Source organism: Argiope bruennichi, chromosome 6 (genome assembly GCF_947563725.1).
Source record: "Argiope bruennichi chromosome 6, qqArgBrue1.1, whole genome shotgun sequence".
NCBI classification, from domain to species: domain Eukaryota; kingdom Metazoa; phylum Arthropoda; class Arachnida; order Araneae; family Araneidae; genus Argiope; species Argiope bruennichi.
This window is the reverse complement of record NC_079156.1, coordinates 81500066-81527933: the sequence shown is the minus strand read 5'-3', so window position 1 is coordinate 81527933 and position 27868 is coordinate 81500066. Positions and strand designations below refer to the sequence as shown.

The 27868-nt window shown below is 26.9% G+C and overlaps 2 protein-coding genes across 2 annotated transcripts in view; one reads left to right on the top strand and one right to left on the bottom strand.

The window, feature by feature from the left end:
• The window catches only part of LOC129971065 (bone morphogenetic protein 2-like), a 24325-nt gene extending 11007 nt beyond the window's left edge, over nt 1-13318 (bottom strand). The window contains exon 1 of the mRNA XM_056084535.1: nt 12953-13318. Within this exon, the coding sequence (XP_055940510.1) occupies nt 12953-13274 (322 nt within the window). The 5' untranslated portion in view covers nt 13275-13318. The remainder of the gene's footprint in view (nt 1-12952) is intronic.
• Nucleotides 7297-27868, top strand: LOC129971066 (sulfotransferase 1B1-like). The gene is made up of 2 exons (XM_056084537.1): nt 7297-7376; nt 26663-27868. The coding sequence occupies exon 2, from the start codon at nt 26667-26669 to the stop codon at nt 27576-27578; it is 912 nt and encodes a 303-aa protein (XP_055940512.1). The 5' UTR covers nt 7297-7376; nt 26663-26666; the 3' UTR covers nt 27579-27868.

Sequence of the window (27868 nt, the reverse complement as noted above, 5' to 3'; positions counted from 1 at the left end):
TTTGTATGTTTCCAATGATTTCAAGATTAAATAAATAACAAATTGCTTGGCTTTTTTTTTGAAATCAGACGATATTTTTGGATAAGAAAAAGAGAAAAAAAATAATATTTCAACGATAAATGTAGCAAAGAGGAAGCAATTGCTTTTGAAATTTGTTTCCTATGTAGAATCATAAATAGAGATATCTCGGCTGATTTTGAAAGTCAGGCTATTTTATGAATATTAAAAAAAATCGGGAATTAAAATCAACCTTTTTAACTATTTAAATACTATTCAAATCTTAGAGACTAGTTAGTTTTTCAAGAATATTGATTGCGTTTTATTTTAATAAGCAACTTGATGAATAAATAATAATTATTCTCTAAAGAATAATTTGATGTTCATGATTCCATCAACGATGTAATTTTTAAGCATCCAATTGACACAAAAATAAAACCATTTTATGAAAAAAATTTTAATGGAGTGAAATTCCATAAAATCAGAGTGCCATTTAAAAAATAATTGTTCTATTATTCTATTTTTCAGTTCATTTTGTTTTTTGTGATACTGTAGCTTCACTTTCTGATTTCTCATGAAAAATGTAGAGAATTTTCTTTCCTTAGTTTCCAGTAAAGCAAAAAAAATCAAAATTAGCTTAAAAAAAGGAAGTATTTAATGAAACACTGAAAATCGCTTGAATTCACAGTAAAAATGAGAATTTTGTAGCAAATTATGTAAAAAAATCCATTTTTTAAAATGCCAAAATTTAGGAAAAAATGCACTATAGTCGAATCGATAACCTATATTTTATATATAACCAGAAAATTTTATATTTTAAAATGATATAAAAACTATTTTTCTACAATAATATTTTTAGAAGTTATTACAGAAAAGACTCCAGAATCAACCTTAATTATTAACTAATTAAAATTCAAAACTACTTTTTTAAACGCTTTTCGGCACATTTTTTCACCTTACAATATGTATTTGTACCAAATTTGATAGTCCTAGCTGAAACAGTCTGGCCACCAGCAGACATGCGCGCATTGAAACATACACATTATTCATTATTATAAGCAGCGATCAAGTATAATGAATATTAAACCTTCAAAACATCAGGAACATTTAATTAAAATCCTGAAAAAATCCAGCGTATGCTTTAATCTAAAAGAAACGATTAGAATTCGTATCTACTGAATGCCTTATATCTGTATAGGTTTTTATATTCAGAAAGTGTTGATTTGACCCTCCATTTTCATTTGGAATATTACAGAAATAAATTTAGAGAGAAAATTTCATCTTATTCTTTCTCAAAATTTAATTTTTAATTATTCTCACTGATAGTTTGCATTATGTATTGTTTTCGGATTAATTCTATTTGGGTGAAAATCTTGAAGCAAATGGTTAAATCATTATTAGAAATTAAGTAAAGGTAAAGGCAATTGTAGGCTTAGTTTCTTGGAAAATGAAATTGAAATATAAAAACTAAATAACCATCTGGTATGGTATCCGCGGAACGTTTTTCTTGTACCTTAGTAAATATACTTGTTTATTATGAACCACATACCACTAATAAACAATAGGTGGTTAATAACTTTGAGACGGTTAATACACAAGCACCAGAATACTGAAAGTGTATTTTGGACGTCTTTTTTCAATAGATTAAAAACAACAAAGAACTACAATTTTAATCTTAAAATCACATACCGAATTACATTTATTTAAACTACTGAATTTTTGAATTTTTGTTTCTGCTTTTTATTTCGTAACATACGCTATGTACATATGTATATGTACATATGTATACATATGAAGTAATCTAATGAATTTAGCTTCATTGCTATATGAGACGCAGAGTGTTTAATTTTAATAAAATTTTTAATGATCCTAAAGCAAAGCCCTTTAAGTTATTGTAGCCCGTTTCTACCATGCAACGAAAAACGTACCAGCGAAAAATTCATTTATTTTAGTTTATTAATTTGGTTTAATTTCACGTTTCTTTATTTAGTTCTAGGAAGTTAATGATTTTTCTTATGCGCCTGAAATTATTTATTTTATAAATACACAAAAGAAAAAGAAAAATAATCTAATCTTGAGTGTCTTTCGACAATATATCAAAAGTAGTAATGCTACTATCAAGCTCAAACAGAAAATTTTAAAAGCACGTGAATTTCATTTAACTGAAACAGCTGTGAGTTGGAGAAATGAAACCGTTGAAGAAATTGAAAATCTATTTTAATTTAAAGAAAAGATTTAACCGGTTATAATTTTCTTTTCAACTTCTGAACATATTTACGTTTAAATCTATTTAAAGTGTCTTTCACCACACCAAGAAAGCTGACAGTGCTAAATCATCGATTAAAAATCAAGACCCTGATAATACCTATTTTACAGTATTATTTGTTTGGCAATCATCTTAATTAATGACTTGACATTAAGATATCCTTAGCGAGATGCTGGGGTACTTGAAATCCAATTACAGATCATATTTACTGGTGCAGAAGAAAGAGATAATCTTTTAATTCTATATTTCTGGCAATAATGTGGATGGATTTTTGGATCAGAGTTTGGGCAATGGATTTAATTGACGAATGTTTTTCACATATACACTTGCATGTAAGAATGTCAAGAACGATTGATTCATCAATATTTTTTATCAGTCAAAAATACAATGTATAACCAAGTCTTGTAATAAATTTGTAACAATAGGATAAATAAAATGTATTATAATCAGGGAGAATTTAATTTATCCCAAATGAAGGCGGGAAATAAAGCTAGTCTTAATATAAATAAATGTTTGAGGTTATGCATGGTCCACATATACTCCTAAAAGGCAAGATGAATTAAACTTTGCAAAATCACTATTTAAAGCAAAAAAAGGACACAATTCAACTATTCAAAATACAAAAAAAATTACTTAAATATTCAGATAATTAAAAATTAACAGAAAACTTGCCTCTTTTCAACAGTAACAAATTTAAGCACATTATTTCATCAAAAATATTTGTATGCCATCTTAAAACTCAAAATTTTACCTCTTTAATGTCATAATTTTATTTTAAGTGCAGTGTTTTCGTCAATTTTTATATATTTTTCAAAATTTAATTATTTAGAAGAGGAACACAATTTTAAAATGACTAAATTTATAGATACTGCTTTGTTAAGCTATGGCGAGACTTTCAGCTTTTCTGCAATTATTTTTTAATATTTCTGTTTTTTTTACACAGATATATATATATATATATTCAAGGTTTTGAACTGTCTTTCAAAGAATTCTAAAGCTTATTTAATTAGTTTAATTAGATTGAGAATCAAGTCAGAATACTCAATCAACATTAAACAAAAGTTAAAATAAAAAAAAAGTTAAAAAACAAAGAATTAATAGTTTTTATGAAGAACAATAAATAATTTGGTTTATTTTCACTTAACGAAAAACTGACTATTTAATGATTGTTTCATACATTGATCAAAACCTTTCTTATATTCTAGTTTTTGTGAACAAAATTTGAAATATTTACAGTATCTCAAATAATTGAGAATACACATTACTTTTATTTGATAAATCCGACTTTCAATATAAATAACATATTAACAAGAAGTGAAAAATGTTTATATTTTTACATATAACAAATGGTTTAATTTTAAGTAAAAGCAAAGAACAATGAACGAAAAGCTTCTTAATTGAAATGTTTCAGAAGTAATTTAAATAAACATATGCAGATTTTTGTCTCAAAAAATTTAGAATACACCAATAAAATTTTTGTAATATCTCGCATAGAAAGAAAGTGCCAATATTTAGTTGCATGTTTTTTTGGCTTTTATAACGGCCTCTAAATGTCATGGCACCAATTCGACCCATTTTTGGTGGTAACTGTAGATATTTAATCCCATTCTTCTTGCAACACTTGCTTCAAATGGATTTTGTTTCCTTGAACCACTATTGCGAGTTTGGCCCACAGATATTCAATTTCATCGAAGTTGGGGTGCTGTGGTGGTGTGTGTAACTGCTGTTTACAATGAAAAAAACACAATATTTTGTCGATATGTGTTGTGATTGGGGTCGTTGTTCTGCAGAAAAATGAAATTTCCATCTAAACCCAAATTTTTATCACTTTCCATTAGATTGCTGCGACCCTATGGTTCATCCAACTTGCTGCTGAAACTTCTCAAATCATAGTCAGAAAAGTAAGTGCTGAAACTATGCGAAATTTAATTAGACAAACTGGATATAAAAGTCAAATTGTTATAAAGAAACTGTTTATCTGCTTAAAAATTTAGAAAAAAAGCGTTTGAAGTTTGCAAAAATTCATCAATTGAAGACCAATAGCTTTTGGAAGAAACTTATATGTAGTGATGAAAGCAAACTCAACAGTTTTTGCAGTGACAGCCGTCACACTGTATGGAGAAAGCCTAATACTGCTTTGGATCTAAAATAATGTACGTCCTGCAATTAAACATGGTGGTGACTCCGTCAGGATTTGGGGTTGTATGGCTTCATCCGGGGTAGGAAATTTAGTTCTCATAAATGGCATTATACACTATATGGATTGCTTGGATATATTTCGCAGCAATCTAAAGGAAAGTGCTAAAAATTTTGATTTAAATGAAAATTTCCTTTTCCAACAGGACAATGACCCCAAACAAACTGCACATAACTTCAAAATGTGGTATCTTTTTCATTGTAAACAGCAGTTACACACACCACCACAGCACCCCAACATCAATGAAATTGAATATCTGTGGGTCAAACTCGCAATAGTGGTTCAAAGAAACAAAATCCATTTAAAACAAGTGTTTCAAGAAGAATAGGATTAATTATTGACAGTTACAAAAATTGGTCGAATCTGTACCATGACATTTAGAGGCCATTATAAAAGCCCAAAAAACATGCAACTAAATATTGGCACTTTCTTTCTATGCGAGATATTACAAAAATTTTATTGGTGTATTCTAAATTTTTTGAGGCGAAAATCTGCGTATGTTTATTTAAAATGTATGTTTATTTACTTCTGAAACATTGTTAAGAAGTTTTTCGTTGACTTTTGTTTGCTTTTACTTAAAATTAAACCATTTGTTATGTGTAAAAATAAAAACAATTTTTTTTTTCTCTTCTTGGTAATATGTTATTTATATTGAAAGTCGGATTTATCAAGTGAAAGTAAGGTGTACTCTCATTTGTTTGACTATACTGTATATATCGTATATCAATAATTTATGAAGAAAATTAGCTCCAAAGGTTTTTAAAAATTGTCTGCTTTAACTGATATGCTCGTTTTTATTTAATAAAATTTCAGGCGATAAAAGGATTTTGTACATTATATTTTATGTAAACATAAGAATATATAAAATATAAAAATATTTTTGTTTCCTTGTTATTACTATATTTCACATTTAAAATATTCGATATGATAATATTTTAATACCCAACCTGATAATATATCAATTAATTTTAAATAAATTTAAATTTGTGTTTGTTTTTAAAATGCTCAGGTATTTTTGAATGCATTTTATTGCGCTTTTAGAGAAAAATAATTTTTTTAATTAAATTTTGAAATATTAATTTAAAATTGCCTTGTTTGGGGCGAAAATAAGTTTTATAATTTGTCTAAAAGGATTACTTTTTGAATAATTTTTTTCTAACCACAAGTATCAAAAGCTGCGAAGGAATTTGTAATATATTCAAATATTTTTTGAAATTTGATTTTGGTTGGATATTATTATATTATGTAAAAGACAGGACATGAAAAACTAAACCATCGTAGAGAAAATATTTTTGGTTGAATTGTAATGAAATGAAATTTTTTGTGCACGCTATAGACGAAACTGTTACGAAACTGCATAGAAAACTGTTCGAGCAAATTTAGCACTGTTATATTTTGGAAGGCAAGAGTGTGTTCTTTAGAGATAGTTACAGAGAGTATTCATGAATTAAAAATTCCCCAGATTTTGGCGTTTACAACGATGACTTAGAAAAATATTATTGAAAATTATTTTTATAATACATTAGAATTAAAAATGTTATTTATTGTCGATATAAATTTTGCTGCTATGTAATTTCAATTTTTGAAAATGTATAAAAAATGATTTTTTGTGTAATATTGTTCTACAATAGATTCCATTGCTGCAAAAACTATTCAAACAGATTTCATTGTTTTATCAAATATTTAATAGCATGATTTTCTTTCATTGTTCAAATTTTTATGCTAATTTTACATGAAATATCACCAATTTTTGGTGTGGAATTGCTTAGTATTTACAGAAATCTAATTAATAGTCAGATGCCGATAACATGTAAGTAAATATTTTTTTAAGTAAACTTTCTTTTGTTTAGAATATGTAAAACAGAAAAAAAAATTAATTTTCAAAAAATTAATTTTCAATTGGAGGGCAATATCAAATATATATTTCAGCTGAATGCTTTCAGAATTTTTTCAAAATATATTATTAATAAATAAAATTATCAAAAGTTAATTAATTAATTCGGGTCAATAACTTTTTAAAATAAATTTATTGAGTAAATATGATTATTTTGAAATGACATTTTTCTAGCAAAAAAAATCAAATTTGTTTTAAGAAGTTTATAGCATTATTGTGGAGCAAGTTGCTCTAAAATTTGAAATCTAAATTTCAACATCAGTTTTGATCACATGCAACATTGAAAGTTACACAGAAAGAATTTAAAATATGTGTTTTGTTTTCTAATTCAGGAAAATCTTAAATATAAAATTTAATCAATTAAAAATGTCTGAAAATTGAACAGTTTTGATAATTTCAAATCATAGTATGTAATTTTATATGTTTTGCTTGGGAGAAAGTAAAAAATACATTGGAACCGAAATCTTTCATAATTTTTGTTGTGTCATTTTTTTTTTTTTTTTTTTTTTTTGCAGAAATGAATAGCTTTAAAATCTATAAACAATATTTATGGCCCCATACAAAATATTGAAACACATTCGTGAAATTAATAACATATAAAATAAATCAATAATTGTTAGGAAACATGATATCAAGAAAATACAGATTTTATTTCCGGAAATTTCAAATTCTTATGGCCAATTTTACATGAAATGTCACCAATTTTTGATATGAAATTGCATAAATAAAAGTAACAAGAAGCTGGTTTTCTTTTTTTTTTAGTTTAAAAAAATTATAATAACAAATAAAAAAAAATGATGGTTTACTAGGAAAAACATTTTTATTTTATTGTAGCAAAAAGCGTAACATTACTTCACCAATGCTAAAAAGGATGACAATGCAATATGTCATCATTGTGAATAAGATTGTATCAAGAAAAATTTGCATATAAATTCGGCGTATCTTTCAAGAAGGTTACAGTTTAAATTTCTGCATTCTGCACTAGTTTTAGTATTAGCTTCTGAATTTGCACTGGACTGAAGGTGAGTTGTTCTTTCTGCTATTCTATTATCATTTTCACATCGCAATATTTGAATACTTTCAGCTTTGAAAAAATATTTTGTCTATTAATAATATACATTATATGACATTATTTTATTTTAAATAAAAATTTTTAATTTTTAATATAAGAAATGAATTTGGATGCATTGATAACCAATAGTTATTAAGTTTCTGAAATAGTGTTTTACTAAACAAATAATTAGGGGGAGTGTGTTTCCAAAATTATAAAAAGATTGCTGAATTTTTTTATGATCAAAAAATTATCTCTTATAGCAGTTTTTACTATAATTGTGATTTATAAATAGGTATTAAATAATTTTTTCTTTGGCTTCACAGGATTAAATATCATTATCCAGTAGATATTCTGTTAGCTAAGATTTATCTGAAATTTTTTAACATGATTTCAGTCCTCATTTCTACTTTATGAAAAGAAAGCTGAAAAACTTTTGCTTGGTGAAAAGATACTAAAAGATATTTTCTGAATACGGTACTAAACATTTGTAAAGACCTCTCTTTAAAAATGTGATTTTTTTTTCATTTAGAAAGCCTTTAGTTTTGAATATATATATAGCTGTTTATTTCTAAGACTTAAGACTTTTATGGAATTAAACAGTTAATTTTCGACATTTTTGGCTATTTCAATCCAGCTCTTCATAACTTTCCTTTAGAGGATGTTAATCAACTAAGTTGGGCTGTTTAATTACAGAATAGTAGTACTTCTGTTGCAATATATTAATTTTGTTTCATTATCGCTAGCAGCAATCTTAAGTCTTAATTATCCCTGCAATTTTAAATCGCTTTTCGGATTTAAAATTGCAGGCATAAGATTAATGTGAAAGGATTGAATAACGTGAAATAAATCCAAAAAGAGGAAATTAGCCACAGAAAAACAAATGACATTAGGAAAAAAAAATTATAGAATTATTTGCTGTCATATAAAATCAAATTTTGTTTGCAAAATAAGCGCTAAACTTTCAAAATGAAAAAACTCTTATATTAATAAAAAAATACCATCAAGATAATATCTAGTATGATTCAGAAAATGAATATCCTCTTCCTCTGAGATAACTTCAAGAAATTTTAAAAAAAAGTGCTGACATTAAATCGAATTTATTGCTATATGTCATTCTTAAATGCATTTCTTGCTTATTGTAATTTTGTGACAAAAAGGCATGCTTGAGGTTGCGAAATCTATTTCAATCACCAATAGATCATGCGATGAAAAGCCTTAGAAACTAATTTGAAATAGTAAAAAAACGATATGATTGTCTGTATTTTTCCATTTAAAAAGAGAACACACTGCAACTGAAATTTTAAAACTTAATTATATATGAATATATTTTGACAGATACAAAACAACACATAGAAATGATGTTTCTTGTTTCCTCATTTGAAAAAAAATCTTTAAAATCTATGGTCGCTTTTTCAGTGCTAAAGTTTGGAAAACCTCTAATATTAAGAATATTTTTAAATCATAAATAAAATAATAAAACTTCAATAAAATCATAAAACTTTTTCGTACAACTTTACGCTTTATTGTTAAAATACATTTTTCTACTACTTGCAGTAAAGTAAAGGTAAAAGCATAAATTTCCTGGAAAACATTTCTAGAAGCTTGACCAATTGTAACACTCATTTGCATTAAATGAAGTTTTTAAAAACACAGGGCAAAAGTTAATCCATATAGCAACAATTCGCTGATTTTTGGGTAAGCATATTAAATAAATTTTGATAAAATTGTATCAAATTATGTTGCGCAAAAAGGGGGAAATATTTATTCAATGTTTTGCTTTTAAGTTATTCCCTCCTTTCATTTTTTTGTACAATTGTATTATTTCTAGTTTGTAAGGACTGTAGATTTGCTATCCATTAGAATCTGCTATCCAATAGTTTGCAATAGCAAACAATTAAACATTTTACGGCACAGATATCTCACAGTTTCAAACGCATCCTACTAAGTTATGTCGGCTAACAAGCTTTTGGAGACCATAGTTATTTATGCATTCCATTTTTTATATGCATTTATAAAAGTCAATCTACAAGTCAATTATCAAAAATCAATGATTACATGCCGACAAGCTGCTGATTAATAATCATAGGTTGAAAAAATTACGTTGCAGATTGTTCATCTTTCCTAAAGCATCCAACAGCATTTTATTAGAGGTGATAACTGGTTTATATTCAGATTCAGATTGCCGAAAAAATATTCTGAAAGACAAATGGAATTGCATTTAATGTTTGGATACAATTTTATCTGATTATTCCATAATTTTCAGACTTGATTTTAAACTATTGCAAGGCATTTTAGCCAATATTAGGCACATGCTGTAACTAAAAGTGTAAATTAGTTACAAGAAAAAAAAAGCTTAAGAATTTTGTCTTAAATAAAAACAGTGAATAGAATCAAGATATAAGTGTTCATGGCATTTTAGAGACAAAGGCCATAATTTCATCTGATGTTGTTGGTATTCTCGTTGGACATAGGGACATAATATCTCAAAAATGAAAAAAAAAAAAAAAAAAAGAGAAAGAAGAAAAAACCTGTTGAAATGATAGAAACTTAGAATTTTGTCTCAATACTCGCTTAATGGGAATACTTTAATTCTGACCATTCATAAAAACATTTTCAATAAATCAATTTATATGAATGAGCGTAATAATGACAGAATAAACAGTAATTTCAGAAGTTTCAAAACATTTAAAATTTTAATTAACCGTATGCTTCTTTATGCAAATTTAAATATGAAAGTAAATAGAAACAAACAATTTCCTAAATTTTAACTTTTATTCGAAATTAGTAATGAAATATTTAAATACATATTTAAGAGAAGCAAAATTTGTTATTATTAATTCTTACTTAATGCATTTTTAATTATTAAAAACATCTCATTCATATAAAATTACCATTGTCCCATTTGTATCCCTACATAACAACTATAAGTTTACGTTCTTGTTCAAACTTAGTAATAAATTGTAGTCGTCGTGTGCATATTATTCAATTTACGAAATCAATAGTTTAAGCGAAACTATTGAATTGTTTTTAAATTCATACTTGAATAAATTAAAAAATCCTATTGCTTTATGCATTTATTAGCTAAATGCATGAAGTCAATTAAAAAGTCAATGATAAAAAAAAAAGAAGAATGAGCTAAATCAACTCTCTAGTATAAACTCTCAATTATTATTAAATTTCTCTTGATCTTATAATAGATTAAATTAACTTTATGCACTTTTTGAGACAATTCTCTATCTCTATTTTTTAATTTAATTTACAAAACAAAATATATAAAGTTGATAGGTATTTATATGAAATCAGTCTGCATTATTATTATGAATAAAAGATATGTGGATTAATATTCATGATTTTTAACATATAAATTATTAAATTAAAAAAAGATTTGAGCTAATTTCAGAAATACAGAATAACAAATTGACTAATTAATAACATGACACATTATATCTCTAAATCTAGATTTAGTTTAATAATGTAAAACTCAAATACCTTTATCTTATTTTATTTTAGATTATTAACTTCATAAAAAGAAAGTATATTATTTCAAAAATAATTTCAAATGCACTTAACTAATAAGTTATTAGAGTTATTGCGTCATTTAATATATTGTATATAAGAATATTAGATGTTCAACTAAAACAGCAAATTTTCTTTATTTGTTTATTTATTTTTGTATCCTACAACTATAAAGGGAAAAACTATCGGTTTTTAAAAGCTGTGAACATTATAAAATATTCAATATGGTAAATTTTTTTAACTTTTAATATTTTTTATACTTATATTTTTCATAATATTTCGATCACAGAAGAATCACAGTTTAAATTCTGAAAACAGAAGTCTACAATAAATCATTCCCAAAGGACCAAAATATTTCTTGTTTTTTCTGTAAGTAAATAAATAAAAAGGTTCATATCAGGCTTCAGTTACATTAATCTAAAGTTCTTAAAAGTTATCAAAGTAGTAAAATTTATAATTCAAAATATGATGATTTATATAATATGAGGGTAAAAGTACGCATTTAAATTTATATAAGTGATTTTTGTGATCATTTCTGAATAACAAAACTAACTTTTCAAAAATATTCAATATGACTGAATTCTTTAAAACTATATCATAAGGAAAAATATACTTTTAAATTAATCTCTTAGTATTTCTAAATAAAAAGTTACTAATTTATTCTCAAAATGGTTTATATTCGAAATACAATAAACAATATAAAAGAAAGTAATTTTACAAAAAGAATAATAAATATTTACTAATTATAACAAATTACTTAAATGTGTTAATTAACAGTAGTATTTATTAAACAAACGGAATTCATTATATGTAATTAATAATGAAATAATATATATATCAGGTAATAAATGAAACTTTAATCATTAAAATGAGTTCTCAATAAATAAGATGATTTCTAAAAATTAATTGAATCTTTTTTTATTTTCGAAACAAAAATATTACATTTATCGATAATAAAAAATTTGAAAATGGTGAAAATAAATTTTAGAAAAAAATAACGTCTCTGAAAAAAATTAAATCACTAAAATAGATGATTTATTTAAATTAATCATTAATAATAATAATAGTTTAATTTATTATTAAATTTAATAAGTGAAATTAAATTAATATGTGTAAAGTGATACAAAAGTAAACTTGGCTATATTAAATCACTGGCCTATGCATTTATGATTTTATTTAATAAATTGCGTCTTAAAATATTGATCTAAAAATTGAGTATTATTCTTTTTTCAATTATTCAAATTTCAATTAGTTTTATGCTGCTCTAAAGCTGTTGAATGCTTTATAACAAAACTGTATCATTAAGTAATGTCTACTTCAGTGTGAAAAAAATTTGAACAGATCCTTACATATTAGTTTGTTTCTGAATATAATTTTTTAAATTTCAATTAACTTGCCATAGCTATAAGAGAAAGCATACACATCAAATATATTTCTATTTCATTGAATAGTTTCCGTTGTATTAAAGCATTTAAACAGGCTACTACAGAGTTACTCATTCATATTAATGTTTCAATAATCTTGATGGATTTTTTAAAAAAAAGTTGTCATAATGTTAAATTAAAACATAATTATAATTTGAAGAGTAAGTAACTCAAAATAAAAAATTAATTTCTAATTATTTGGAGAACAAAAATTTCTCACTACTTGTTGAATATATAATACTTTTGAGAAATAATTCATTCATATTAATATTCCTATAATCCAAACAGTATTTTTTAAATTGAAAATTACCAAATTTATAAGCTAAATATCCTTGAAATTTAAAACAATATAGTATTCAAGATAGATTTATACAGCAATTACCAAATATGAACTAAAAAATACTTTTTTTTATTACATGTTGGCAAAAAATGAAAACTTTTGTCAAATTATTCGTTCATGTTAACATTACAATAATCCAACTTTCATTTTTAAAACATTGAAAGTTATCATATTGGTAAGTCATTGCATGATCAAAATTTGAAGAGAAAATGTACTCAAAAATCGAAAATAAGTTCATTATAACATAAACAAATTTCTACTCACTGTTTGTTGGATAAATGATACTTTTGGTCTGAAACTGTTCTTCGTGTTTTTCCATCAACAAATCAACTATTTCACTGTTAAGTTTCAATGGTATTACTGAAGTTGGTGGTTCTGTCAGATTCAATTTCTGGAGAAAGGCGGACTTAAACTCTTCTATTAATTTATCCCTTGGATACTCTACGTGAGTGAACGAAATATTTTCATCATCAATATCTACTTCGTCGCTCAACGTGTTCCTGTGGTCAGTAGGCGATAGACTAACGCCATACCAAAAACTAAAAAGAAAGACCGAAGTGAAAACAATTCTGGGGTAAATGGCCATTTTATGTCTCTAAACAGATGCAATAACTTTCACCCGTTTCATAAAAGTGTTTTTATACCTAAAAATTTTGCTGTTTATTACTAATTCGCCGTTCCCTTTTTTTTTCCAAATTTTTAAAATGTCGAGTGGATGTTGACACCGATGGCATGATAAGACAAATGTGAACTTTCAACCTCTTATTTAACAAGAGAGGTCACAGCATTTTTACCAGAAATCAATCTGATGGGTAGCTTGAATTTGAATATTTCTTTAAAAAAATTGATTTTCTAATTTCAGATTTAAACTGATATGATATCGCGGTTTTAAAATAATTTTTAATGTGAGAATTGGGCGCACTTTTTTTTCTGGCGTTAAGATGACCTCCGTTGTTTTCTAAAATTAATCATACTGGAATAAAAGTTTTGTGTTAAATTTCTAAAATATCTAAAAATATTAATTTAATACATTTTTAATTGTTTTTTTAAGATATAATTTTGTTACTTCAGACATTAAAATGCATGTAGTATAATTTTGGTTCAAATAATATTTTTAGCTTTTTTTATGCGATGTGCATATAGATATCATAATATATATGCGATGTGCATATAGAATGGGTATTTTGTCTGTCTATCAGTGCGTATGCAAATACGAGAATTCAAAAAAGAGAATTAAATAGATTGGTGGGATTTGCCATGTAATCTTTATAATAAAAACATAAAACAGGATAAAATTTCGAATTTTCGAAACCGGATCGAAAAAATACATAGCACAAAGGTTGTTTTTTTTTTAAACTTTTTAGATACTTTTCAGCACTGTACTTCTGTACATCTTTATATCTATCTTTTCTGTCTTCGAAAGCCTGCAATTAATATCTCAATAATATAGTCTGTAATTAATACAACCTTGATGTTTAATGTGTTAATAAATGTTTATTTTCAAAGAAATAATTTAATTTTCATCACAATTATTAAAATTACAGATAATTTTTATTCAAAATAATTAAATCGGAAGAATATGAATTTTAATTTAAGAGAGGAATTCTCATCATTCTAAGGATTCAAATTTTAACTAAGTTATTTGCTTTTTATTATGGGGATAGATGAAGCGTCAATAGCTTTTTTCTTCTGCATATGGACTGAAATAAATGGTATGTCACAAAACCATTAGAATTCTATCTTGCTCTAGAATCAATTTGTCTATTATTTAATCCCTAGGCATTGGCTCTATTCATGTTTAATCAAGAATATCTAACCAAATCCAAGTCTAAGATCAGGCGGGAAAAAAACTAACCAAGTCTGGGATCAATTTGTGCTTCTTTTTTTTACCTAAAGTTCTCAGTTAAAGGGATCATATTTGAGATTCATTTGAAGGAAAATCTATGAAATTATATTCATAAAATCCAGAAGCGAAGAGCAATTCATTGCTTAAGCAATAAATACTCTCATTCTTAAATATTTCAGGTTAAGATGTGATTAGAATCCTTAATGCCGGCGTCCTGGCATAGGGGTAGCGCGTCTTCCCCGTGATCTGGGCGTCCCGGGTTCGAGTCCCGGTTTGGGCATGGTTGTTCTTCTGTTGTTCTATCTGTGAGATGTGTGAATGTGCCCTCCTGTAAAAAGGGATTGTGCAAGCGAATGAGTGATGCGTGAGTAGCAAAGTCGTACTCTTGGCAATAGTTGGCGCTGCTATAAAAAATAAGAGACGTCCCCCTCAGGCTTAAATCGCTGTCTTCGTAACAGCGGGCTTGTCAGTGGCAAGTGCCATAAGAAACAAACAAACAAAGAATCCTTAATAATTTTCAATCAATTCGTGATCCTGAGTCTTATGAAATTTTAAACCAATCCTCCTGTGCTGTAATAAGCTTTAAAGCTTTCTAATATTTCGTACGAGAAAATTCATCATGAGAATTTATTATTTTTTAAAAATGGGAAATATAATACATTTTACCTGTTTTACCCTTGTTTTCTGTAAATTTAAAAATAGTAAATGGAGACTTACTTCTTCCCTATTCTAAAGATCAATTTATGATTGTACAGATTTTACGAAGTATTGAGAACTAATCTCAAAGTTCGTAAATTTAAACTCGCTGTAAGAAAATGCAAAAGTTATGCTTAATCCACCCTAAATTTTGAAATTCTCCTCCAATAAGTATAATATATTTAATTTAAGAAATAATATGATAAGATCATCGAATATTTTATTTTAGTATTAATTGACCATACCCTTGTTTCGTGTATTCTATAAAAATTCGCCATTTAACTTGAAGATTTTTGAATTCTTTGAGTCCAATTTATTCCTCATTTTATAGAAGGAAATTATCTCCAACGAATTAAACGAATGCAACATTCTCTATATTAATAAGCATCAAAAGAGACATTTATTATTAACGGTAGAGAAAAAAAAAGAAAAGAAATCCTCAAAGTAAAATACTGGTGTTAAGAATCTTATATAAAAATTTGATAATAGAAACAAGGAATTAAAAATGAGATATTTTAAATTTCTTTGAGAAAAGAGTTTTTAGATTCTTTATTTTTATTAAATTGCCGATTCGGTTATTTTGTTATAATTAGCTTTTAGAAGGTTTAGAATTCAAAAAGCTTCAACCACTTGCGGCTTGCGGCCACATTCGAGGATTTGAAATTCGATTTCACCGTTGATCCGATGAATGCGTGCATTTAATAACCATCAAACTCATTGAGATGAAACGGCATTTCGCTGATGGAGTGGAGAAATTTTGGAGATTAAGAGAAGACTCTGGTGCTTTTCTTGGATTAAAACAATTCAAAATTACGAATAGCACTACAGAAAATTACGAAGTCTTTCGCAGTATTGTTCTCTTTGAACTTCATTAAGGAGCGTTTATCAAGTAAATTTAGAAGTTGCCAGAATAAAGTGCATGCCTGGTACTTTAGATATGATAGCACCCCCCCCCCAGACACCCCGTTTCTTCTTCCTTGCATGATTCAGGGATATTTTCGGGGTTTTAATAGCATCCAATTCATAGACCCCCTCGACATATAGACATTTCTTTAGATAAATGAAAGACTTGAATCATCACAAAAATATCTAATAATAAGTCAAAATTGAGAGACATAAGAGACAAAACATGCAAGAATAATTGGATATAAATCTTAAATTTTTGTCATATGGCGATATAAACAAAACTATTTTACAATTAGTATTTAAATTAGAAATATTTAAGTATAGGAATTTTATATTTCAGAATATAATTGTTATCTCTTTTCATTAGTTTAAATTGTGTTTTAATTATTAAAAAAAGTGAAAAAAATTCACTTCAATTAACTACAAATTATTCATTTGTCCTTACCATATACACTAAGATCTTTATTTTAGGAACTTATTAAAAATTTCCTTGAATATCTTACAGTTGATATACAGTCCCGCAAAATTATCGTATTAGAAATATTAATATTAAAAACTGCATTTTACTAAGTTTTTTTTTTTTTTTTTTTTTTTTTTTTACAAAAAAGTGCCCAACAATATGTTTTGATATAAATATATCTTAAAAATGGAAGAGATTTGTTATTTTATTTCAATCAAAAGTGAATGACCTCGACTTTTCAGGGTCATATTCTTACAAACATCAATTACTTAACAGTTCATGAACACCAATCAGATAACAGCGAAAAGTCATTAGCCTTAATGAACTGATAATTTACATATCTCAAGTAGGAGAAATTATTGCAAAATTAAGTGTTTTTTCCAAAAAAAAAAAAAAATCCTGTTTTTAACAGACTTTTCGGGTTACTTTGTTTTGAAGATATATATTTTATCTTCGAATTCATATATTCTTGTCTGTCTATTTCTAATATTTATTTTCTTAATTTTTTTCTTCGTCACATGCGTTAGACAGTGCGGTCAATAACCGTCACAAACTATTATACGGATGTTCACCTCGATATTGATTAGTTAAAATCGATACTCTCAAATGCACTGCCTCTTTCTACTAAGAACACTTCAAAAGACTGTGATCAGGAGACATTGAAGCTATCCAATCGATTAATCAAACTCATGAACTCGAGGGATTGCTAATTATACGAGAAATACTTATTAACCAGTCAATTCAATTAACTAATTAGCAAACTAATCTCTATTAAAAGACTCGAGGTTTTAGACCTGCTATTCTGTTTTCAAGAAAAATATTTAATATGTACTAATCCTTCCATTGATAAAGAAATAAACTTTCCGTAAAGCGTATAAAGATAAGGTGAAATTTTATATATTTTACTCTTTCGATAGTTTATGGTGATCGTATTTTTTCCTGTGGTAACACAATGCTAAATAGTCGCGAGTATAGAACTAATACATTTAAAAATAAATTATATATTTGTACATAATTCAGTTCTTAATACCAATATTCTCCCATTTGTTCAGAAAAACTCAATATTTAAAGCAAAATGTAATGAGTTTCGTGAAGTTACAAATACATTTCTAAAAAGGCACGTTTGTAATTCGCCTGTTCATAAGTTTCTAAATTAAGCTTGAATTATGACTTGTAATTTAAGAAACTGTAACTTGAATAAGTTAGATTGATTATACAATTTCTTGTAACTTAGGAGAATCTTATTTGCTGTGAGAAAAAATAAAAAAAATTTTATACGTCGTGTTTTTTTTTTTTTTAAATCTTTCTTTAGCTATTGCTTTTTCTTACTTAAATAGAATGTACTGTAATGAAAAATCAACCTAAAAATTTGCCAATTTTTTTACATTTAAATTTTCCTAATATCGAAATTGTTTTTAGAATGTTATCTATATATTTATCCATATGCGAACTCGAATCACAATAACAATAATACAAAAAGGAGCCATATTCATAAAATTTGAATAGTATATTTTCTTCTAAAAATGTTAGAGGGTAGTCTGTCATTCAATTTAGGATCATGTGGACAAAATATTTATAAAAAAACTTAGGATGGATAACAATTTGAATGCGATTGTAATATCAGAATTGTAAATATCTATTAAATTTAATGTCAGTTCCACTAATGAATTTTCTGCCGTCGGTTTACACATTTATATATCTACAATGCAAATAAAATTCATTGTATGTTCTTAGCTAGAAAATCGCATAACCTTTCAGATCTCATTATATGATTCTCTATATTGTGTCTCAAGGTTAAACATAAAACATGTGATAATGTCGAAGCACAGACAAAAATTGGGAGTTTATCTCCCAAATGTATGTGAATTTCACTGATTATCTTACCTTAGATTCCAAGTTCTTCTACTAAATTTTTATCTATCATCAAACAAATATATCCATCAATAGCCATCTTGATTTTTAAAATACATACCAAACTTAATTAAAAAATTTAAAACTTTGTTAATAAATTTAATACTATTTTCCTTCATACTTAAGTCATGTAACGTTATCCAGTTTTATTTTTCTGATCCGTTGATTAGAAAATTCAGCAGAAATTGAGCATATTTTTTTACGAACGGTATCGTGGAAATTTTTAGAATGTTAAGCGCTTCAGAAAGCGAATGTTAAGATCTTCTTTAACAAATTTGTTTATTTATAATATTTTATGTTCAAAATTAACTGCCTTTTGTCAATTTAATCTTCCTAAATACTGGATTTCCTAATTGGTAATCCATGGAATGCGTTTATTTAAAATTTTATCTATTTAGTTAATAAGACCGAAAAATATAATTAAAAAAAATCTACACATTACTACGCTTACAAATTATAAAAAGTGCATATACAGCAAAACACAGTTGCAATGAAAATCATATTTCAGACCTTATATTCAAAAAAACCAATTTTCTTTTAATCTTAACATTAGCACTGGAAGAAGCCCGCAATTGAATAGTTTGAGGACAAAATAAGATTAGTTTAAATATAATCAAATATCTATAAAAACATTTTTACAAATCGTAAGTGATATTAAATTTCAAAAATTATCAATTAAAAAAAATAAATTGTTTATTAACTGAAAATGGCAACAGTAACGTTAAAAATAGTTTTTTTAAAAGATTTTAGGTAGAGCAGAAATCGTTGTTTTAGAAGGTATAATTGAAAATCTCTAAGAATTTGCTTACTTTTTATGTTTCACTCAAGTTTTGGGCTTTGAAAAGTTAATCTTCCTTTTCAATGGAATTCTATTAAGATGGTAGATTCGGAAAAAAAGTTCAAACAAACAGTATATTAAGGTATATGGTTCTTTGAAGTTCAATTTTCCCGTAAAATGATGAGGATTGAGTATTCATTTTCTTTTAACGTTGACGTATTCTGTCCAAAATTTTATTCAGATCTATAATTTCGACGTATTTTCTGTGTGTCTTACAATTCATTCATCCTGTTCGTTCAGTTTTGAGTTAGGAATAGAAATACCGCACTTTGATCTTAGGATCAGAAGGCAATTAGAATAGTAACATATCAAGGAACAATTAGTCCGATGATCTATTTCATCCAACATTTGATACACATCTATAAATCAGATGATAAAACTATATATCATTTAGATCGTTCCGATTCAAGTTATTTTTCAAATGCATTTGAACACATCAACAGGACTTTTGTTTGACATTTCAACCAAAATCTGGAAACATTTTTTATTTTATGTGTAATGACCACATACAGAATCAATTCTTCTAGATTGTTAAGTTTTTTAATTATAGTGTTGTTATACAGACGTTATCCTAAAAATTAATTTTAGAGACCCGAGAATGACTGAAACTTGAAAATTCATCAAAACTTCGTTGTCGACTTTTCTTTTACTCTCACAATATTTTCTTTTTATATTTCAAAAATGAGAAAGTAAGGAGGGTGCTAAAAATTGCAAGATATATCTAAATCATTGCTTTTTTAATATAATCATCTGAATTACTATCATATAATCATCACAAATTGTTGAAAATAACGGGGGAAAAGATGTCTGCGCACTCTAAGTGCAAAGCTTTTCTCGTATTTTTAGTAAGTCTGTACCTTTTTAATATTAAATTTATCTGAATTGTTTATTACATATTTTAAAGTAATCACTATGATGCATGTTTAAAAATTTTGAAAATTTCTGCATAAAATATGAATTTAAGCAATTTTTTGCACACAAGTGTAAAATAAAGGAGATATAAAAAAATTCATTTCATCATTAGATTCTTTATTAAAATACTCCTTCATATCGCTAACTATAACCATTGAAATAATACTAGTTACTGCACCACTGCAGTAAAAGTACCATAGTAACGCTTCCTAAGAATTACATAAGACGACAAAAAGTGTCAATGAAATGTCCTCAATTTGTCACTAATCTATCATCATCTCAATACTTTCCCACTCTTAAATTAGAGATTTAGGATTTTCTAGATAATCAGATCAAAAAAAAATATTTCGTTTATTAAATAAAAAACTGTGACACAAGATAAATAAAAACCACACAGTTTCAACTGAAAACCTCTAAATTTATGACGTACTATTCTTATGATTTTAATACCCAAATATTTTTGTCTTGCAAGGGCAAGGCGGGTTCACAGAGAATCTCTTTCCTTCCCATTTGTCAGAAGAAGGAGATAATTTATAAAGTAAACAAATTGCTCGGTGTCCCTAACCATCTTTCCTCAGCAAGTCATCGATTCGTCATCAGATCTCTTGTCCTTCGAATGTGTGATAAATTATGTAAAATGCGCACAGCGTGAGAAATTATATTTGAGGCACACTCTTGATCAATCACAGGTTGAAACAGCAATGGATATATTAAGCTGCTAGAGTGCATGCTAATTATTCAACAAAAATATTTAACTCAATTTGCAAAGAATTTTTTCTAATTAATTCATTTTTTTAGCTTATTTATAAATAAAATTACGTTTTTTTTCGTTTCTTGTATAAGAATTTTACAAGAATTAAGAATAAACTATTGTAATCACCAAAAAATTCAGCCCTGAGTTTTGTAACTTTTTTGAAATACTAGACTTCTCAGTGAAAAGAATATTTTGTGATTATGTCTTATAGTTATTTTAAGTCTTAATACTTTTAGATAGAGGAAAACTTAAAAAAAAAGAAATGGCGAAAAGATAGATGAAATTTGTCCTATGATCTTAAGAAATGCTGTCTTAATACATGAATTGTTGATACATTCAAAAAATATATACGCCGCTTTCTTTATTATGCTGTGAAAATAAATAAAAATAGCATCATATTTACAAAACAATAACAAGTAAAAGAATACTATTTTTTTTTCACCAACAGAATTTGTTACCATTTTTAGCTATTCAAAATTTCTCACGATTTTGAAAAAGAGCATTGTTTGATTGCACTTTGCCACTATATTTGTAGAAGTGAAAAAATTATACACATTTATTTGTGTGTATGTATAAGTTATAAATATTTTTTTTAAGTTATTGCAATCAAAATTTGGTAATCAAAAAATAATGGTAGTAAAAAATGTATTGACAATAAAGGGTAGATAATGCTGTTTTAAATTTTAAGATGTCACAAAAGAATTACTTCTTTCAACTTATTTATTTTTTAATAAATCTTTCCAAAATGATCGCCTGTAAATATTAGAATTAGCAAACCAATTGCTGCTAACTATCATTTCAGTAAGTAATATTGAATTCTTCCAGAGGGGCGGAAACGATAATATTATGCTTTGAATCATCATATATTAAAAGTTAGTCTTTAGTGCGCAATTTATTTAAGTCGAAGGAATTCATATACACTTGCATTCATTTACTTATAGCAATAGTTTAATCTCAATCGAAAGAATTATATAACTGCCTTCTAACTAAAAATTCTTTTAGTCAGATTCTTTGAAGTCATAGCTATTTATTTCAGCATTATAATTTTAATTGAATTTTAGACTTTTAACATGAGACAAGAAACTTTTGAAATTGATTAGATTATTTGGCGGTTTTTTTTTTTGCGTGCATTTATCTGAGTGTATTTGAGCTCATTCATCATTTAAGGTCTACCCCCAAGCCCGGCATAGAATTGTGAACCTTGGATATTTGGACCTTGGACAGAATGTCTTGCATTGCATTGGCGAACATTAATTTAGAAATATAGCTCTTTGGCGAGAATCTAGCATTTTTACTGAATTTATCTTGCGAATATGTACATATTTTGGACGTTTTTTTTCCCGACCAAATAAAATTTAAATTTTGCACAAAACTCTATAGTTACAAGATAACATACTGAATTTTATTGACTTAAGTAATTGCGTTCACATGCATGTGGAAAAGCAGACCAATGTAGGATTTTAGTTAAAAAATTTATAGAAATATACATTTTTAATACTAAACCTGAGTACCAAATTTTATTTATCTAGCTTTTTTTTTCTGTTATTATCGAGATTCGATCAATCAGCCAGATAGTATTCCTCTGAATGGACTTTATTCAAAATGTGATAACAGTCAACAAATTTATTCTGAAATCGTATATCAAACTCAACCATCTAATTTAAAGAATTTTTGAGTAACGGTTTTCACAGATAGACAGTCATAATGCCAAAAATGTGTTTTTCGAACTCTGGGAAATATGAAATGTTGAGATTCATCTTGTTCTAAAGTTTGGATTTTTTTTTTTTTTTTTTTTTTTTTTTTTGACGATTGAAATACTTTCTTTATGCGAGGAAGTAGAAATGTCTCTTTTCAGATTCATGGAATTCTAAATCTCAGTAATTCGTGAAAATTTCAAGGCCGAATTTTTGATGTTTGTAGTGCTTCTACTTCTAATATTTTGGCTACGATCAAAAGAGAAATCATCCAAAAGAAAAAAGAAATTATAACAGTTATAAGCAAACCAATGAAAACAGTATTCCGGAAATAAATTAGTTAATAGCGATGACAAATACTTGAACATCATTGACCTCATTCTGAAACTAAAATCATGTTCGCACATAATCAAAAAAAAAAAAAAAAATGGGCACCTTTTTATGTTATTGAGGTTGAAGAAATTGAGAAGAATTTATTCATTCAAGAAAGTGTCCATCAGCGATTATGAAATTTCACTTTTAAAAAAAGGACAAAAAAGAGTAATCATTAAGGATTATCACATCGATACAAAATTTCTTGCTATCATAGCAGGCAAAACACCAAACATGGGGAAAAAAGTGAAATCAATCAATATCTTCAGACAACGAATATCTCAAAATTACGACAGAGAGGACAGATTTTTAAAAAGTCTTAAAAAAAGTTTCAGCAGATTATTTTGATCAAAAGCTGATAATTTAGTTTATAACCTCAGATGTTCTACTTCCGTCTTAACTGCTATTGTCACTACTTAGGTCATCAAGGCTGTGAAATGAAAAATCGAAAGATATTTATGCAAAAATATTTGTGTATGATCAGTTATTTTTAAATAATTTTATAATTCAAAAAATAATATTTGTTTGTTTATTTTTTGTGCAATTGTAACTTTATCGTATAAGAAATATACATAATGAATATACTGTAAATGTTAAAAATTTCTATATCTAGAAGATGGTATCTAAATGTTTTAAACTCTGCGTCCGAAAAAAATCCTAATTTTCCTCTATGTTTATTCTTCTATTTTTACATCAAAAAGATTACTTAGAAAGAAAAGAAATAAAGTTTGCTGTATGGTTGTCCTACCAAAATTAACCATCGGTATCAAATTTTGAACAAAATCCATTAAACAGAATTTTGTCCCGAAAATTCCGTTTGATGGATTTTTTTTCATTTGAACAGGATAACTCAACGTAAGGCGTGCAAACAACAACGAAAAAACTCATATTTAAAATTTGGTTTATAATTTTATCTCAAAGTTACCTATCTATATTAAATTCTGAATCCAAATGGCCAAAAAGCAAAAATCTATAATCCATATTCGATTTTCTTTGCTATACGATAAAAAAATATTGAGTTATTTATATCGTTTATATTATGAAAGTATACAAGGAATTCTAAAGAACGTTTCCACTGATTTAATTTATTTATAAAATGAAAGACTTTGACATTAGCTCATGTATTAATTATACCAACTTGCCATTATTTAATTAATTTTGGAATATATCAGTTTCATCTTTGTTAAAGGAATATTCACTTAATGACATTTAAATTTATGAAGCTTGAAATGTTGTTAATGTTTTGTTCTAATTTTTAAAAAAAATGAAATAAAGGGCACATTTCTAAATTTTATTCGAAATTATTTATTTAGAATCTTTATTATCATACAGTATACTAGCTGTCGTACATACTTCCGTTGAATACAGAAAATAGAAATAGTAGATCGTAATGTTCAGATGTTATTTCTTTTTTTTTTCACATGCAATCAAAATAAGCGTAAATTATAAAAAGGACCATATGCAAAAAAAGAGAAATAGTTGGAAATCTATTGTCTATCAATTTCTCGAATAACTTTATGGATCTCACTTTTAACTTCGTTCTTTATTAACGAAGTACTAACTTTTGTACAAGGAGCTTTGGTAAATGACTTTCAGAAAACGGATAATGATTTGAAGAAGAGAAATAGAGGTGTCAAAAAAACTCGCTTAAATGAATATAAAAACATCTGCCAGAAATCTCATTTGCAAGGTGGCATCTCGATTTCTCGATAAACTTTGCAAATCTCGATCTCTTTTCTGATTTTGCATATTAGCATAACGTGTTTTTATGCTCTTTAAATCAAAATATCAATAAATGACTTTAGGAAATTGAGTAATATAATGTAAGAAAGTGAAACAGATGAAATAAGCACTGTCATGTTTATGAGTGAATATTCAAGCATCTGCTGGTGATCGCATTTTTAAGGAATTGAATATTTCGCTTTCTTATGTTTACAAGTGATACTGTAGGACATCTGCATGATGTAGTTTGTCATCCTGAATGTCGGACAATAGTGAGAATATATCGTAACAATGTTGTCGTGTATTTTGTGTTAATAAAATTAGGTTAGTTATTTTCTACTGAACATTATTTTCATACCTTCTCCAACTTTTATTTTTGATTGTTGCATTGTTAAATGGTTAAATGACCAAAACGTGTATTTAATTATTCAACTTTTATCAAATGATAAAGGAAAGCCAATTATTCAATTATTCTAAAATAAATATTAGAACTTTGAATCGTGGTATTACTTTGGGAAAGTAGAATTATTTGCTTATAATTCGTAATGTAGCTTAAGCAACACCATTTTTTTCTCTACCTTGGGATGACATTTTATTTTTTTCTGTATAAAACCACAAATTATTTTTAATTAGTACTTACAACATTTCCAGATTCTTCTAAGCGTTTTTTTTTCATTGAAACGAATTGAAATAATTGAAAAATGCAATATGATACATGGATGAATTTCCGTATGTGATTTTAATTTCCAAATTATATTTAGGATACCAGAAAGTAAATGCCTTTAGTGAATAAATAAAATAATATTAAAAGTAATGGAATGCAACCTTTTCTTATTAAATCAAGTACATGTCTTAAACTATAAATATGACTGTCATTCGTGATTAGTTACTTATCATAACAAGTCATTATATCTTGTATTCCATATAGAAGAACAATGCCGCCCATGATGATAACCATGTAGTAACAGCTAGTTTCCTACCATTACTATCCACAAACCTCATTCCTTAAAATTACAAAAACATATAAAAATCAGAATGAGCTAGACTTGGGCAGAAATAAGGAGGAGAAAATATTTCCCATCCAAAGAATGAGATGAATAGCTATGATTCAGACGCCATATGAGGACAATATTAAATGTTTAAAATGCGAGTTAGTAAAGAATATTAAAAAGAAACTTTTCCTAATTCTTCTGCAATGTAAACAGACGTTTCTTCCATTAAAAATAATACTTTTTCAAATATATCAAATTGCGAATTATATTTGTGTATTTTAGTATCTGTATAATTCTGTCGTCTCATAGTTGAAAGAAAATATATAATTGTATATTGAAAAGATTTGTATGAATTTTTCTTTCCTTATATGAATGAGGTAACTTTTTTAAACATGTTATTAGGGTATCCTTACCTTCTCCTGATTCTATAATCAGACAAGAGAATAAAGCATATGTTTGATCTATGTGACATTGATAATTGATCACACAAGACTTGTCTATTTTCTTGTAATGGCGAACGCGGTTTAATAAGGAATGGATGACAGGACTCACTCCATCGTTTATAATTACGCTGTCGATTTTAAATCAAACATTATCGTTGAAAAATTTTCATGAACTTGAATAAACTATTTAAGAGCAAAGCTATCAAAATATTAGATAAGCCAGAAAGCAATAAAAATATAGTGAATCTTAAAATACATGATTTCATTACTATTAAGAAAAGTGCATAGTAGGTTCTGTTCATCTCGCTTTAAAATACGTTTTAAATTTCATAAATATGCTGATATAAACAAAAGAAATAATCCTTATATGAATCCTGTTAATATATGCTTCATTCATTTCCTGTATTAAGAAAGTCTTCTTTTTATAGAACGATGTCAAAAGAAGGAATCCCCCCAAGAGAATATCGTCTCCAGTACATCAGAGGATTGCCAATTTTTCATTCCCCACGATTTTCAAAAGAAAATTTTGAAGCAGCTCTCGATTATCAGCCGCAAGATGGTGACATAATCATTGCTTCGTATCCTAAAACTGGAACGACCTGGCTGCAGTACATCGTTCTTCAGATCCTTTCCAAGGGCAAGTCCTTTCCTAGTTTTAACGACCTAATGTTTAAGGAAGCGCCTTATCTCGAAATGGCGGGGATTGCATCAATTGAAGCACTGAAGAAACCCAGAGTTTACAAGCATCATTTTCCTTACAACTTGGTGAAGAAAAACGAAAAAGCTAAATGTGTCTATATCTATCGAAATCCTGAAGATACGGTGGTTTCCTTTTATCACCACACACAAAGTGTCACTTTCAACTCTGACATCGATTTTGATCAGTATGTTAAAGATTTCATATCGGCTAATGTTCCTTATGGGAGCTATTTCGAACACGTCAAATCTTACTTGGATCATAAGGATGACAACAATCTTCTGATTTTAACTTATGAGGGTTTGCATAGTAATACGAAGGAAGAATTTTTGAAAATTGCTAAATTCTTAGGAGAAGAATATTACAAAGCGTTATCAAATGATGATTCATTGTTAAATAAGATAATAAAACAAACAAGTTTTGAAAACATGAAGAATAATTTGTATTACGTTCTTCCAGATACTATTTCTAAGGATTCTTTTAAACATGGGCCTCAAAAAGTTGAGTTTTTTAGAAAAGGTACTACAGGAGAAGGAAAGAAACGTCTGTCGCCTGAGCAACAGGACAGATTAAGAGAAGTTGCTGAAAAGGTTCTTGAAGGAACTGATGCTATGAGTAAATGGTATTCAAAAGAAATTACTTGTTAATGAATATCAATCAATATTTTCAATTGAAATATCTTTTTACTCTTTGAAATGATACCTTTATATATATATAAATTAGGCTTAAAGCACTGTATTAACCACGACACATAAATATAGCACTGATGCTTGTAAAATGCAGATGTTGTGTCTGAAATTTATTATTCAATAATTCTCTGAGCAGTTTTACATTGTAAAAAATGGAAGAATTTCTTATGAAGTGTCAATCTGATAAAAGTTTTCATTTCTTACTCTGCTATTGAAATTTCCAGCAATAAAAATTATAGAATTTAAAA

Bases quoted from the DNA above. Each gene is read 5' to 3' on its own strand.
- LOC129971066 (XM_056084537.1), top strand. From the start codon at position 26,667: ATGTCAAAAGAAGGAATCCCCCCAAGAGAATATCGTCTCCAGTACATC.